The sequence below is a fragment of the Passer domesticus genome, chromosome Z (assembly GCF_036417665.1).
Source record: "Passer domesticus isolate bPasDom1 chromosome Z, bPasDom1.hap1, whole genome shotgun sequence".
NCBI lineage: Eukaryota > Metazoa > Chordata > Aves > Passeriformes > Passeridae > Passer > Passer domesticus.
The window spans coordinates 27,330,740-27,345,900 of record NC_087512.1 but is presented as its reverse complement, the minus strand read 5'-3'; the positions used below and the strand labels follow the sequence as shown (position 1 = coordinate 27,345,900).

Here is a 15,161-nt window from a genome sequence, read left to right as displayed (position 1 = left end):
GCAGGGCAGGGATTGTCCCCCTGTACTTGGAGAATGATACTGAGGTGCTGGAGCATGTCCAGAGAAGGGCAGTGAAGCTGGTGGGTCTGGAGCACAAGTCCTCTGTGGAGCAGCTGAGGGAGCTAAGGTTGTGTAGCCTGGAGAAAAGGGGAGGCCTTATCACTCTATAATTGCCTGCAAGGAGGTTGTAACCAGGTAGGGGTCAATCTCTTTTGCCACATATCAAGTGAAAGGACAAGAGGAAGTGGCCTTAAGTTGTGCAAGGGGAAGTTCAGATTCAGTATTAGAAAGATTTTTTTCACTGAAAGAGTGGCTAGACGTTGGAATAAATTTGCCATGGAGATGGTGGAGTAACTCTCAAAGTATTCAAGAGGTGTCTTGATTTGGCACCTGCAGTGATTATGGTGCTAGGTTGGCATTTGGTCTATATGATCTTGAAGGTCTCTTACAACCTTGCCAGTTCTGTGATTCTCTCATTTAGATAATTTATGTACCAGGATTTGAAGGGATCAGTGCTGGCATATTTTGACAGTTTATCCCATCTACTTTATGCACTTAATGTAAGACAGAGAGATGTGCCATCAGAAAACAGGTGGCTTTTTTATCAGAAGGGTGACTGCTTTCACTGCTTTGACACTTTTAGACAGGTTGTGATGTGTTGAATCTATCTTTGATTAATCTGCTTTGCTTTAGCTTGACTGGAGTTAAAATTAAATAAACTCTCTTGCCTTAAGAAATATTGTTAGGTATGATAGTTGAAGCAATCATAAGCTTGTTGGTAATTAGTCAGATTGCTTCACCTTGTCTTAGTTCTTATTTCCATGTTATAAAACAGTTGGTTCTGAAAACCCTAGGCACACAATGAAAACTAGCAAATACAATTAGAAAGAAGACTGCTAATACCCATTTTGCATAAATCTCATATTGAGATTTACAGTTCTTTAGAGTTGTTGGGTGGGTTTTCTTTCTTTCTGTTCTTTTAGTCCAAGAAATGATTTTTCTCATTATAGTTTATAACAGGAATATTTACCGGTTAACAAGCTGGGGAAAAGAGTGCACATCCAGCTTATAAGGTGGTTAATTTTGGTTCTTGAAAACACCAGCACATCACCCAGATGTGGTGATGAAGCCAGTGAGAGGCTTTCTTGTATTACATGATAGGATGCAGGGAAAATAAATTGAGATTCAGGTTGAGACTAAGAAAAGTTTTTAAAGAATATACTGCTTAATGGAAGCATTAAGCAAGACAAGCATATTGTCTTGTCTTTGAACACATTGCAGGAAGTAAAAATATCTTTCAAGTATTTTGATATTTGACTACCTGTATTTTGTAAAGGAGGGTGCTTCAACATGCTACTTTAACTTCCATTAAAATATTAGTATAACAAAACTGTCCATCCTTAGACTAGCTGTTTCTTGGTCAGTAACAAGGGAAAATACTGGTAAAGCCTATTGAACTGAGGTCCTAAATTTTCGAAAATAATACACTTAATGTATAAATATACTTGGGCTCCAGCTGAAGCTGGGTGCTGAGACGAGGATCAGTTTTGAACGGTAGTGTTGATCTGTTCTTAGTTTTGTTTTTGTTTAACTTCTGGTCCAGCTGTCAGGAGATGTAATGAGACCTAGACTATTCCTCAATTGACCTCAGATCCTATGTAAAAAAAGCACAATCTTAATCATATGATGTTTATTGTATGCTTTCCAGAGTGGCAAAAGTTATGAAGGTTCCTGTGTATGAGACACCAGCAGGATGGAGGTATTTTTCCAATCTCATGGACTCTGGACGTTGTTCCCTTTGTGGTGAGGAGAGTTTTGGCACTGGTAAGTAATGCATAATCAAAAATTATCACAGACTTAATTTTTCCTGGATGCCTCAAGTCAAACTCAGAACAATCAGCAAATTAGCTGTCTCTCATGCTGAAACAGAGAACTTTCTGTTGTTCACATCTTGAGGTTTGTCTTGTAAATGTGGTGTTCAGCACTTTGAGGCATGAAAAATGTAGAAAATGGATATTCAGCAGAGGTAAGTAATCTTGCTACTGTTCAGACAGCTTTTGGAGGTGACGGGCATTCTCTTCTGACTTGAACATAATGCAGAAAAGCCTCACTGGTTCCTCTGCAGGTCTTCACAGACTGCAGCAGCATTTGGAGGGATTTTGCCTATATGGAAGCCACGTTTTCTCCTAATGTAATTAGGTGTACAAAAGATATCTGATGGTACATCTAAGAAAACTATTTCACGCTTTCCTTTTTGGAACATCACAATTGCTCAAGCATCAGATAAAATAATCATTAGTAGAAATTCAGTTACACATAAGCATTTGTGTTTTCCCTAGGTATTTCTGCCTATCAGTCCCAAGAATCAATCAAACAACAGAATGCAGAATGAATGACAAATTTGAGCCATCAGAAATATAGTATTGACAGTAAGAAATAGAGCAAATAAATGAATGAACTCTGTAGTCTGTAAATGTACACAAACGTGGTTTTAGTTCATGAGAATGATGGAATAAATTTTGGAGTGCTTATTTTTTTTATTTCCTGGATTCTGGCACAGCAGTTCTTCCTTTTTGGTTATCAGTAGGGCTATATTACAAGTCTTTGAAAAAGCACAGACCAGAATAACTTAATAATTTGCCTGGCTGATAGTTTATTCTATATTTTGATGTGAGTTATATGGAGTTCTCTATTTTGAATGTGTAATACCTTGGTTGCAACTCTTTGTAGAAAATTACTTACCGTGGAGTGAAACTTGATTACAAATTTCATTTTGCTTTAATTGACTTATGTCAAGTATTAAGTTTGTTGGTTGGGGTCAATTAGAGCAGAATGCTGTTTTTAAAAAAATAATGATACCTTAAACAGCCATAGGCATGGCACTTCATGTATTATCTTCTTGTTTGCTCTGTGGATCTGAGTGCACTATGATGCAATAATGAAAAATATGTTATATTTCTTTGGGTCTTATATGAAAAAAGGAAGAGAATATAGATTTATAATGAATGATAATTTTCTTTTTGTTGTCAATGGGAACCAATGTCCCATGATTGGCAAACTGTATGCATTCACTATTTGCTCTGAGTGGCGCAGGTGTTATTGCCTTGACTATATCTTCTGAATAGAAACTTCCTCTACAGTGTGTTCTGTGAGGTCATTGAGAGAAGTGTTATTTTGGGGAGAAGGGCAGGAAGATCTTGTACCTTTCAGAATGTACTGCTATTTATTGTGGTGTGTTGTTGAACAGCATCGCCATTAACACAAGAGGTGTGAACTGGGGAGTGTTCAACTCTTACTGCTTTGTAATACTTTTTCACTGGGCCATTTCTGTACCTCTTCCCTCTACATACTGAAGTTCCTCTTGCTCATGCATAATAAGATACTTTAATGAAATTTGGGTGGTTCTAAAGACATCAGTATGACCTCAGTAGTACACAAATTATTATTAAACTCCTGGCTTCATCATCCTGCTGTAGAAAGTTTAAGTGTGGATTTTAACTAGAAAGAGCTTGTAAGAGTTTTGATGGTGAGTTCCCATATGTTGAAGTATATCCAGATACCTTAGCCCACAGAGTGCAGTTCCTCCTGGTGCATGTAGGCTTATGTGTAGAGGTATGTAGAACAAACAGGAGTGGCCTCTCCACATATGTCCTGACAAACCACTGCCACAGCTCTGTCTCTGATTAGGGAGTTATTATCCATCTTCATCTGATGGTGTTGAGTAGGACTCTTGCAGATGCTTTCTGTCTGAGGGAGAAGAGAGGAATCATTGGTTGTGATCTCTAGAAGCCATGTCTTCTTTTATGAAACTTGCCACTTAAATTTTATGGTGCAGTTATAAAAAATGACAAACATCAGATTTCCCTTTCATATTGCAAAAGCATGTTTGTCTTGCTAAGCAGAGTGTCCCAAGTATTGGTGGATTTTAGCCCTGGAGATCAGTCGTATAGAAAGGAAAATAAAGTGTTTTGATCAACTGTAGCAATGAGACATTATGATCTCTGTAGGTCTAATTTTATTATCCAGAGTATCTGATCGTGTTTGAATTTGGGAAGAGAAACACTCATGGAAGTGCCTCTAAGGTTTGACTGTACTAGACAGGCAAGAAGATTATCCTGACTTCTCTCTTCGCTTGCAATTGATGTTTTTCTTTGCTTGTATCTTTCTGTGAGGCCTTAAAAAAAACAATTGCCTTCTGTACTATAGCCTCTCTTCCAAATTTGCAGGACCTGATCTCAAACTAGTCTCCACATTCTTTACACTCTGTGTTCCTTATATTATTAATCTGGTTCTTCTATCCTATCATCAATTCTTCAGATTCCTCATAAATCCTGAGTCTTGTAAATGAGTGCTTGAACAACATATTGCTGGCCAGCAGCAATATCTCGGCATCCTGGTATGCTCTGATCAGATTAACTTTGTTGTACCTACAGCACTTAAGTGCAGAAAGCCTCTTGAACTCCAGTTTTATCCAATTCCATCTAAAGGCAAATCTGGACACTCGAGATTCGATCCCAGAGGCATCCAGAGAACTTGAGCATGGGGTTTGAATTCCTCAGTTTGTGTGTAGTTGCTGTGTAAAATGTATGAGACAGAAGGAGATTTCCTAAAGATGTTGTGGAGTCTCTGACACTGGAGATGCTTGAGAACTGTCTGGACTCAATCCTCTGCCATGTGCTCTGGGATAAGCCTCCTTGAGCAGGGAGATGGAACCAGATGCCCTGTTGTGGTCCCTTCCAACCTGACCTGTTCTGTGATCCTGTGATACTTTTGGGGCAAATTATATAATGACTGTGATGTCTAAAGCTTTTTTTTCTTACTGCCTCAATTTCCTTATCATCTTTGAATTCAATGCAGATGTCTGAAAAGTGTGCTCATATGCCAGGAGGTTTATTTTTAAGACATGTTCTGGTTTGTAGATGACCAGTACTTTAGCAATGTGATCTGTTTTTAGCAGTAAATATTTACCTTATTGCTAATCTTTTAGTAATGTCCTGAGCTGTGTGACCCTCACATGTTTCTGCCACTATTGGGCATTTGAATAAATTTTACAGCTTTTGCCCAATCATGTCTCTTTAGGGCACTGAAATTTGGCACTTCTTTAGCTTTTAGCATGGAATATTTATGTAAGTGTATGATATAGTGATCAGAATGAGAAATTTATAGCTCTCTGTAAGAGAAAGGAGTTTTAAAAATCCAGCTGCTGTCATCAAACTGCATTGGAAATCAATTGCTTGTGTACCCAGGTAATAAAGCCCAGCTGAAATTTCCAAGTAATGTAGAGCCCTGGTTTTATGACATAAGGGACTTTGGTCTGGCAAGTAAATAAAAGCAAAATTTCTGCTATAAAAGGAGAAAAGATGTTGAAAACATCCCATACAGCTGTATTTCTCAAACTTGTTTTCTGGCAGCTGATCTTGGAGCAATACCAATGCTTTAAAAACTTCTTCCATTTTTGTAGCAGTGTGGGGAGCTTGTCAGATGAGGTTAGTAGCTTTCTGGTTCTATGACTAATGCCCAGCACACAGTTCAAAGGAGGGCCTCAGCAGCAGCAATTAGTTTCTAAATTTCATCAGCAAGTTATTAATCAGGATTAGGAGAACTTTGTGGCTGATTATCTCTCTGCAGTTTAAGCCATTTCAGTAATTGCCACAACTTCCTTAAATTTGCTTGCTTCATCTCCAAATTCCCAGATTCTATTAACATCAACCCCTTTCTCCTGAAAGATTATGTGGAAAAAGAGCTAGTGGAGAATATGTGTGATTGCTAACACAAATTAAAACCACAAATGAGCTATTTGGTTGTCTGTTGCAGTAATACAAATCTAAAATAAGCTTATTAACTTCAAAAAATTATCAGATCAGAATGCCCCTAAATCTCCATTTGCCTAAAATATTGCTAAGTTTCAGCTGGATGATAAATCTGTAAGACCTGAGTATGTGCAAACAAAATTATTTGGTGTGAGTTTGTGAATTCCTGTGATTTTCTTGTTTTAAAATCACATTTACAGAATGCAGGATGATAAACTAGGATTACTAAATTAGGGAAAAGCAATTACCTTTTATTCATGCATATTACCCACAAGGTTTGCTTTCCCTATCAGAACTGGATGTCTCAGATACAGACAAAATTAGCTTTCACATAGTAGAAAAATCATAATATGAACATATTTGCATGATTTTGCTTTGTTTCTCAAACTACTGCCTCTGAAGATTTTTCTTCTGTTTAAGACTGTGGAGTACTGTGGAGTACTTCTCTTGAATGGGAGCATGCTCTGAGAGTTTTGCCCAAGTTGTTTACTCTGAGTCTGGACGTAGCAATTTACTGTAGTAAATATATAACTTTTCCTGCTGTTATATGGAGAAATAATGAATTAACTTAAAAATAAGTTCTTGAAACACTTGAATTTCCCTTACCAATGGCAAATTAAATATGAAGGGTTAAGCAGAAAAAATATTCATTTACTCCTCTTTTCTACTATCTCTTTCTACTTCAGCTCATTGAACAGAATCAGGAATTCATTAATTCCAGGATGTTTCAATTAAAAGCAGCACTGAGAATCATTCTGAGGTTACTCAGACCCTCAAGAAAGCTGGGGGCAGCTTCAGGAATTGTGACTTCAGGAATACAGAGCTGTGAGGTGCCTTTTCCTTCATCCTTTTGCACAGGACAGGTCTGCCTCTGCAAATTCATTGGATCTGTAGAGCAAAGAATGGTGTTAGCTGAACTGAGGCAGCAGGGTAAACTACCTCCCTAGCATTTCTACAGTGTGAGCTGGGCAGTAGGACTAAGTTAAGACAGAGCAAGTGAAGACTCCTACAGATGACTCTTGGTAGGTGAAAATCAGAGTAACAAAAGTGCAGAAATAGATTTTCATTTGCTGAAAGAAGGAAGGGCAGTAAGTACAGCAACATATATATGCAGTAACCAAGCTGATGAATGTTCTTAGTTTCACTTCCACTAAGACTACTAACAAACTGAAACACTTCTGGGCACACAGAATTTTTGTCCTTGTATAAGGCTAATATTTTTAATTGGTTATTTTTGATTCTGAAACAGAATCAAGATAACCAGATCCTAGATATCCAGACTTTTGTCTCTGGATTACCTTCTAACTTCTTTCTTTCCAGAGAAGCAACAGTTTATCCCTCTGAGGGACATACAAGGACAAAGAACATGCCAAATCTGCTAAATGTATATGAAGAATAATACATTCAGCCCTCCTCAAGTAGATTTATGCACTTCAGCCATACCAGAATAAAGTTCAGAATGTGGCAAAGAGCTCTTCAGAAATGCTTCTGTCCATGTTTCACTAGAACATTTTGGTTCAGTGAAATGTCCTTAAAGTGTTTGCTAAATCAGAACACATCTCTTTAATGCTCAGCGTAGCCCATTTCTCCAGTGTCAAGATATTGACCGTTTTGCTGAAGGACTGCAGTGCTCTTCACTGTATGATTTTCTGGCCTGCAGTCTGCTGAGTGTTATGTAGCAGGAGAATAAATGGTCATTCATATTGGAACAAATTGCTGGGGGGTTAAGCTCAGTTCCATGTCTCCACTTCTTGCTGGTGTCTGTTGAGACACTTAAACCATTTAAATGGCTGGTGATAATGAGCAACAGAGATAGCATTTTAGGCAAAACAGAATTTTTTCTGTGCTAAGGATGAATGGCTGAAAGGAGACACATACAGAGGCATGCAGGTTAAGAGGGAAAGGAGCAGGCATGGTGCGGCAAGCCTGCTGCTACCAGGGCCTTGCCTGGCTCCCTCACCCTGCCCAGGAGCAGCACCAGGGCTGTCAGCCCCTGCCCCAGCAGTGCAGCATCCGGGCCAGTGTCCAGCTCCCCACAGCCCTGCCATGCTGGGCCAGGGATCCCCCAAAGCCAGGCCTGTCCATGCTCCCACATCCTGGTCTGGCATCGCCCTATCCCCATTCCCAGGAAGTTCCTGATACCCGGAGCTGGGGCTGCCCTGGTGCCCCCGACTGCCCTGCTGTGGGGGTGCTGGGACTGGACAGGCTCTGGCTGCTGGCCTGGCTGCTCGTGCCCAGCTGTTCACAGTCCCCTGAGCATCCGCAGCCCCTGTGGTGATGTGATGACTTTTGTTGCTGTTACCAGAGGAGCAATATATGGGCGGATGTGAAAGCTCTGTTCTAGATGTCTCTTTTGGTGGTAGGGGTAGAAGCCTGCACCATTGTCTGGGAGCAGACTCTTGGCTTTGGTGACAATGACTGTGACTCTGCTGCCTGCTTTGCCTACAAGTAAGCTTACTTTATTATACATAGGACATAGTGCTGGTGTTCCTGTAGAAGATATCCTTTAGCTGATCAGGCATATTACTGCAGTGAGGGAGTAGAAGAGGTGACAGTTTTTCACCGGATTAACAGCTTCTGTTCATCAGTTTGTATTATGGGTGCTGTCCTCTGCCGGTAGCAAAACACTGCTATTTTGACAGATGGCTGTCTGTGTGGACCTTGCAGGCTGTTATGTAAAGCCAAGCCATACAAAGCAGTCTTGCTGCTGCAACAAGATTTTTGTATTTGAGGAAGGAGAATACTTCAGAAAACAGGTTTTCAGCCTAAGAGTTTTTAGATTCTTCTCTGATGGATTTTGTTAACTATCTTCTAAAGACAGATAATTCAATTGGTTAACCTCCATCAGTAGGTACTTCATGGAGTAAACAAAACTTCTGAATTAGTGCGCTTGCTTTGTATTCATGGTTTAAATAATGTGTGACTAGCAGAAAACCCTAAGACTGCAGCCAACAAACTTTAACCAAATTTCGTAAGTATTATGCCGGAGCAATGGCTACATGTTTGATATCTCTTCAAGTTTCTTGAGTCTTTTAGCTTATATAATTGCTATCAGTATTTACTGAGTGCCAGCGGTCTTGGATCTTACTTAGGTCTGAGACTACATGTTGAATCATGCGGGGAATTCCAAAACTATTCCTAGGCGTCTTTGTTGGAACAACTTCTCTCTTCATGAATACAAACTTGTGAAGGGATCTAGATAGGAGCATCCAGTCTTCTTTAGCACTGAGAGGTGTGAAGAAATATAAAAATGGGAACAGTCCCGCTCTCTGGCTTGCTTGTTTGATTTTTTTTTTCACTCTGGAAGAGTCTTTTCAAGCACTTGTGGTTGTCCTGACTGGAGGTCATGAACATTCTGGAAATAGAACTTCCCATTCCATAAAAATTGTTTCTCTGTGGTTTGACATCTGCAAATGAACATCTGCGGAGATAAGGAGATGCTGTTGAGCTTGACTCTCATAAAGGAGAATATTCTGGCTCATGGCTGGGGTTCACTTATCTAGCCCAGTTCTGGGAAACAGCAGCAGAGATGTGAAAACACTGAATATCAGTTAGAAGGAATAATGACTACAAATGTTTTCAAACTGCTACTGTTTCTATTCAAGTACTTGTACATATTTTTATTTAACTTTACAAGTATGGGGTTTGTCATGCATCAATAGATCACAGTTTAAGCATTAGTTCTGATTTTCTGTGTAGAACATATCAGAGGTGCAGGGGCTAGTACTATTGATTGCTATTATGTGACATACACAGTTAAATGAGACATTTTCCCAGCCTTCTTACCTTGTTTTCTGATTTGCAGTGATACCAAATAATGTGCTTAATGTCTGTCTCTGTAGGGTCTGACCACCTTCGAGAGAAAGATGGACTGTGGGCTGTGCTAGTTTGGCTTTCAATCCTAGCAGCTCGAAGGCAGAGTGTGGAGGAGATTGTCAGGGATCACTGGGCAAGATTTGGTCGGCACTACTACTGCAGGTGAGAAAAATGAGGAAAAGGCACTTCTGCAGCTGATACGAGAATTCTGCCACAATCATTGCTAGTTTAGATGTGCTCGGCTGCCCTTAGGTGTGCATTCGCTGTGCCTACGGAATGAAGAGGTACCACAGGTCACGACTGTTTTGCAGACAGTCTTTTGCAGAGGAGTAAGTGTCAGAAAAAGGAGCTACATGTATATGTCACTGGTAGCATATGAGTAATTGAATTTTTAAAAATTGAATGGCAGAAAGAATTGAATTATTTACTTGTGGAATATATAGGTGCACCTTGTTACATGATGTTGAAAAAGAAACATAATCCCAGCAAGATTTGCTCCTACATTTTTTTATGTAAGTGCTTCCATATGACATTGTTTTAGTGAGAGCTGAAACCTATGCCTGTTTCCAATTCAGGATAACTCCTCCAAAGATACAAACATTGACTTATTTTTATTAAGGTCTCAATATGGTGAGTTCTAGCTGTCATTTTCAGCTTTGCTTCTGCCTCTTTCTTAATCCAGACTTAATCCAGGGTTTGCCATTTGTAAGATTTTTTGCACACAGCTGTTCCTTAAAATTTGTAGCAAAATTTTCTCTATTTCACTTGTCTGTTGAGACTGCACTGATTGTGTCATTAAGTTTTGAAAGCTAGCTGTGTATTTTCTATGTTGCTTTAGAAATTGCATTTTCTAGATGCTTTCTGTTGATTTAGAGTCAGGTGGCCAATACAGAACTATGGTTGCACACATGTAATGGTTAGATGGCACAGGACTTGCATGTGTGTGCTGGTTTCATTTGCAATCAGTACTTCAGGGGTACACTTCTGATTTTTGAAGTAAGCAGTAAATTGCTAACTGTGAGTGTATAGAGTTCTCTGAAAGCAGAACTGTCTTCTCAGCTCTGGGGACTTACTTTCTGGTTCTACCTTTTTTTGATATATGTGCAAGGTTTGATTATGAAGCACTGGAACCCAGAACAGCGTATTTCATAATGAGAGACCTGGAAGCTTTGATCACTGACAAATCATTCAGCCATCAGCAGTTTGCTGTGGGTAACAATATCTACAGTGTGGAAAGAACAGACAGCTTTGAGTACATAGATCCTGTGGATGGCACTGTGACCAAAAGACAGGTATGGCTGTAGTGGTGGATTAGCAAAGTTTTGCAGCTGTCATATTGTCTCCAACAGTGTTGTTTCTAAAGTTCAGCTGGCAAGACTGACCATTTATTTATGGGTTGGTGTTTCCTTTGCTGTGGTAGATACTGCATTTCCTACTTAAGATTAGCTCAGTCTAGATAAAATAACCCACCTTTAGTTTATCTTGGGCTTGCTGTATATAACTAGAGACAGTAGTGTCAGAGTGAGTATAGGATGGGATAAAGTCCCTATTGAAAGCAATGTGTGTATAGGGAGGTTTCCTTTTCCAGAACAGTGGAAAATATCATACAGAAAGAAGATCTTCCCTTTTTATATTTTCTGTCTGAAATCTCCACTGGCTATACATTACAAATAAAAAAAAAAAATTCTTGTTCGTGGTTACCCATAGGATTTACATGACTGAGATGCAGTATCTTTTGTAGCCAGTAGGATGCAGAAGACTTCAGAAGGTTGTAGCCTATGCAGGCATATTTGACTTACCTAGTGCAAATTACCAGCTCTTTCTGGACTCTGTCTATACTGAGATTCCTTGGTTACCAGGAACTGCAGTTCAACCTGAGCCTTCAGTGTTTGGAAATTCATTATGTGCTCGAAAGTAACCATGTACTTTTACCAGGTGTGAATTTACGTTCAAGTAACTTGATTATAAGTTGTGACTCCTATTAAAGTTTGTCCTGATTTTATCCTGTTTATGTTTTTATGGTCGTGGTTTCTCTGGTTTTTAAATTATTTGACCTAAACAGACCCTAGGAAATTATATTGCAAGCCATTAAAACTATTGTCATGCCTTTCAGCTCAGAGTCTTTGTAGTTTCCATTCATCATTGCATCCAGAAAATATGAGCAGCCTATCTGCCACTGAGCTACTTTCTTGTTGCATATTACTACTGAAACAAGATATGAGGATATTGTCATATCCAAGTCTAGTGGAAAATTACAGACATGGCAAACTCGTGACCTTTGTTCAAAAAGCAGCTTGTGAATTTTAATTGCACTTTTCTTTCCCTTAATTTTTTCATCCAAAGCACTTACTCTATATGGAAATATAATTGCTAATCATATCACCATGGAACACAAACAGAGAAACATGGCTTGGCTTGTTTTCAGACAGACTCTGAAGGGAAGCCCATAAAACCAGAAAGCATGTCTTTTTCTTAGGGAGTAGCTCCTATTTATTCAGAGTACAGTTCAACCAGTTTGTCCTTCGGCAAGGACACATTCCTAGCTTTGTGTGTCTGCAGCCTCAGTGGGATTCTCCAAGCACACTAAATTGGAAAGGATATTGATCTATGCAAATGAAACAACAGTCCACTGCTGCCATTTTCCTCGGATAACTTGCTCATCATCTAAATGTGGCTCTTTCAGACTATCATAGGCTTTGTGTGGATTTTTCGGCTAAGTGTTCAAGAGCATGTGCCAGGTTTTATTCCCCAGAACATAGGGGTGAGAGATTTATATTCAGTGTAACTGCCATGTGTTGTGTATGAGAAGCTGGCTACATGGTAATTATTCAGTGTTAATAAACAACATATTCAGGAAAAAAAACACAGTAACAGGAAAATAGGCAAACAATAAACACAGACTGTTGCTTCTAATTAATTCTGTTTCTTGAAACCCATGAATATTGTTTATCATTCTGCAATAATGAGACTTAAAATAAAATGAAACATTCTGTTGTTCCTGAAGACTTCTAATTTTTAACACTGTGTTTTGTTGCACACATCAGCACATAACAATACTGCTCCTGAGGGTCCAGCAAGCAGGGGATGGGACCAGTGGCATTTTTGTGTAAAATTTGAATTGTAAGGATGAGAAGTAAAAGTTGGCCATTATACTAGGAGACAAAAGGCTCCAGGGAGACCCTGTTGTGACCTTTCAGTACTTCAAGGGGGCTTGTAAAAAATATGAGGACAACTCTGTTAGCTGAGCCTGTTCCAGTAGTACAAGTGGTAATGGCTTTAAACTAAAAGAGTAAATTTAGACTAGATATAAGGAAGACTTTTCTTTATTTTTTTATTTTTACAATGGAAGTGGTGGAACACTGGAACAGGTTGTCCAGAGAGATAGTGGATGCCCCATCCTTAGAATCATTCAAGGTCAAGTTGAATGGGACTCTGAGAAACCAAATCTGATTGAAGATGTCCCTGCCCACTGCTGTGAACATAATGACCTGATGACATCAGGACTGGATGACCTTTAGAAGTCCTTTCCAACCCAAACCATTCTATGATTCTGTGATTATCAAACAATGCTTTATATGGTGCTAAAGATGTTTTGGCATATATCTGAGGAAGCAAAGGTTTTACTTAGGTTTTACTTACACTTTAGAATATTGACACACTGCATTTCCAACATCAGTGTCTTGTCAAGCTGCTGATAAAACTGAAAAAATAAAATGCATTTCTTTTAATTATCTTCTTTCAATTTTAATGGTTTACTGCCCTTTAAACAGAAGTAGCAAGGACCTCAGTCTGCGCACTAGACCTTTGACAGCAGAAGAACAAGGGGAAGAAAAGTTCAGTGGCTTATCAGAGGTTGTACTTAGTCTAAGGATACCATTTACATAAAGGGAACTAGAATGTGTATTAGCTCACAGATGGTAGAATATGGCAACACTACAACTATTTATCTGTGCAATTTAGTCCTCCAGCCTTACTGGCCTTCCTGTACAGAAACTGAATCCAAGAATATGGCCTGTGGTGTGTAAAAAAAGTGTTCATATATGCAGTACAACGGGGGGGGGAGAAAAAAAAAAGTGAAAATGGCAGCAAAGAGCAAATTTTTATTTAATTAAAGAATTAATCAATCCTCTTTATTATGCACACAGTTAATGTGCATTAATGTACTTGAAATTAATTAACACCTTAAGTTTACCAAATTGTGCTATAGACTTATTGAAATTCTTGTGTTCATATATTGATGTGTAGTATTTGAGGGGTAGCAGTTGGTCCTGTCTTTTGTATTCACTACGGACAAATATTTTTTGATCCAGGGATTCCGTAGCTGTTTTGTAGGCCACTTACCTTTAGTGATCTTATGACCTATTTCTCAGGCCATTGATTTTGTGCTCTGCCGTGCAGAGTAAGAGTAAATCAAGTAAAAGAATTAAAAACATCAGTAAGAGAGTATTTGTTACTAGGAGTGGGAGGGAATGCATGACATCATTTCTAATGTTCAGAGGGGAAAAAAGAGTAATGAGTGTGTTGTCCAAAGTTGTGGGGAAAGAAGAATGGCATCCAGATGACTCTTCCTTTCACTTTTATTTTGGTGCGGTGGCTGGTGATTTGTTTAGGTACTGTGACCTTACATATATGATGTTCCTTCTCCTTTCCTAGGGGCTGCGGATTATTTTTTCAGATGCTTCCAGACTCATCTTCAGAATGAGTGCTTCTAGTCATGTGAGAGCTACTCTGCGAATCTATGCAGAGAGTTATGAAAAGGATCCTAGCCAACACAATAAGGAACCACAGGTAATGCAGTAGGATTGTAGTAAGTCAGTAAGTAAAGCACTGCCTCAGTAACAGCCGTGGCTACGGGTTTTCGTGTTTGATCAGGAGCAACATTCAATGCTTTGACCTATGTACTGTGTTTGTAGATGATTTCCCTAGTCTTGTAAGTACACCTTTTGAGGAAGGGCCATCAGTTTTAATATGTATTGGTGTAATATCTAACACAGCAGAAATGTCAAGGGCTGAGATGTCTCATGTTAAATGCTGGGCAATGACTTCAAGTCTGGCAAGAAAAGTCATTCTAGTTAGAATTTTTTTCCAGAATTTTTTTCGAGTTGTGATTTGATTTATGGAACAGTATTTTTAAAATAAGACAACCATTTCTGAAGCAGATTATCTGAGAGCCACTTAATTAGGGCATCCCAAGGATTCTTCACAGAGTACAGTTAGGAAATACGGATACCAGAGTCTAAACTATGTATGGATTCCCTGTGAGGGAAAGACTTGCAGCTGTCTAAGAATTATCTCATGTCATAACCAGACTTTTTCCTAAGAAGAGTGAATGTTAAGATCAAGTTGCTGGATGTTCCAGCAGAATTAATAAAATAAATCACACTTCACACTCTCAGGTTCTTCTCAGTAAATGTTCTTTATGCTGTGATATACAAGAGAGGACTAAGGATATTTCATGGAAAAGAAGTTAAGCATTTGGCTTGTAATAAATCAAAGCTCTGTAGTTTTAAGTCTAATGTAGTTGCGTCTTTATGA

General features: G+C 39.0%; 1 protein-coding gene across 1 annotated transcript in view; it reads left to right on the top strand.

The window, feature by feature from the left end:
• Positions 1-15,161, top strand: part of PGM5 (phosphoglucomutase 5) — a 67,033-nt gene that overhangs the window by 42,023 nt on the left and 9,849 nt on the right. The window contains exons 7-10 of the mRNA XM_064404059.1: positions 1,709-1,824; positions 9,653-9,788; positions 10,735-10,918; positions 14,280-14,414. Of these exons, the coding sequence (XP_064260129.1) occupies positions 1,709-1,824; positions 9,653-9,788; positions 10,735-10,918; positions 14,280-14,414 (571 nt within the window). The remainder of the gene's footprint in view (positions 1-1,708; positions 1,825-9,652; positions 9,789-10,734; positions 10,919-14,279; positions 14,415-15,161) is intronic.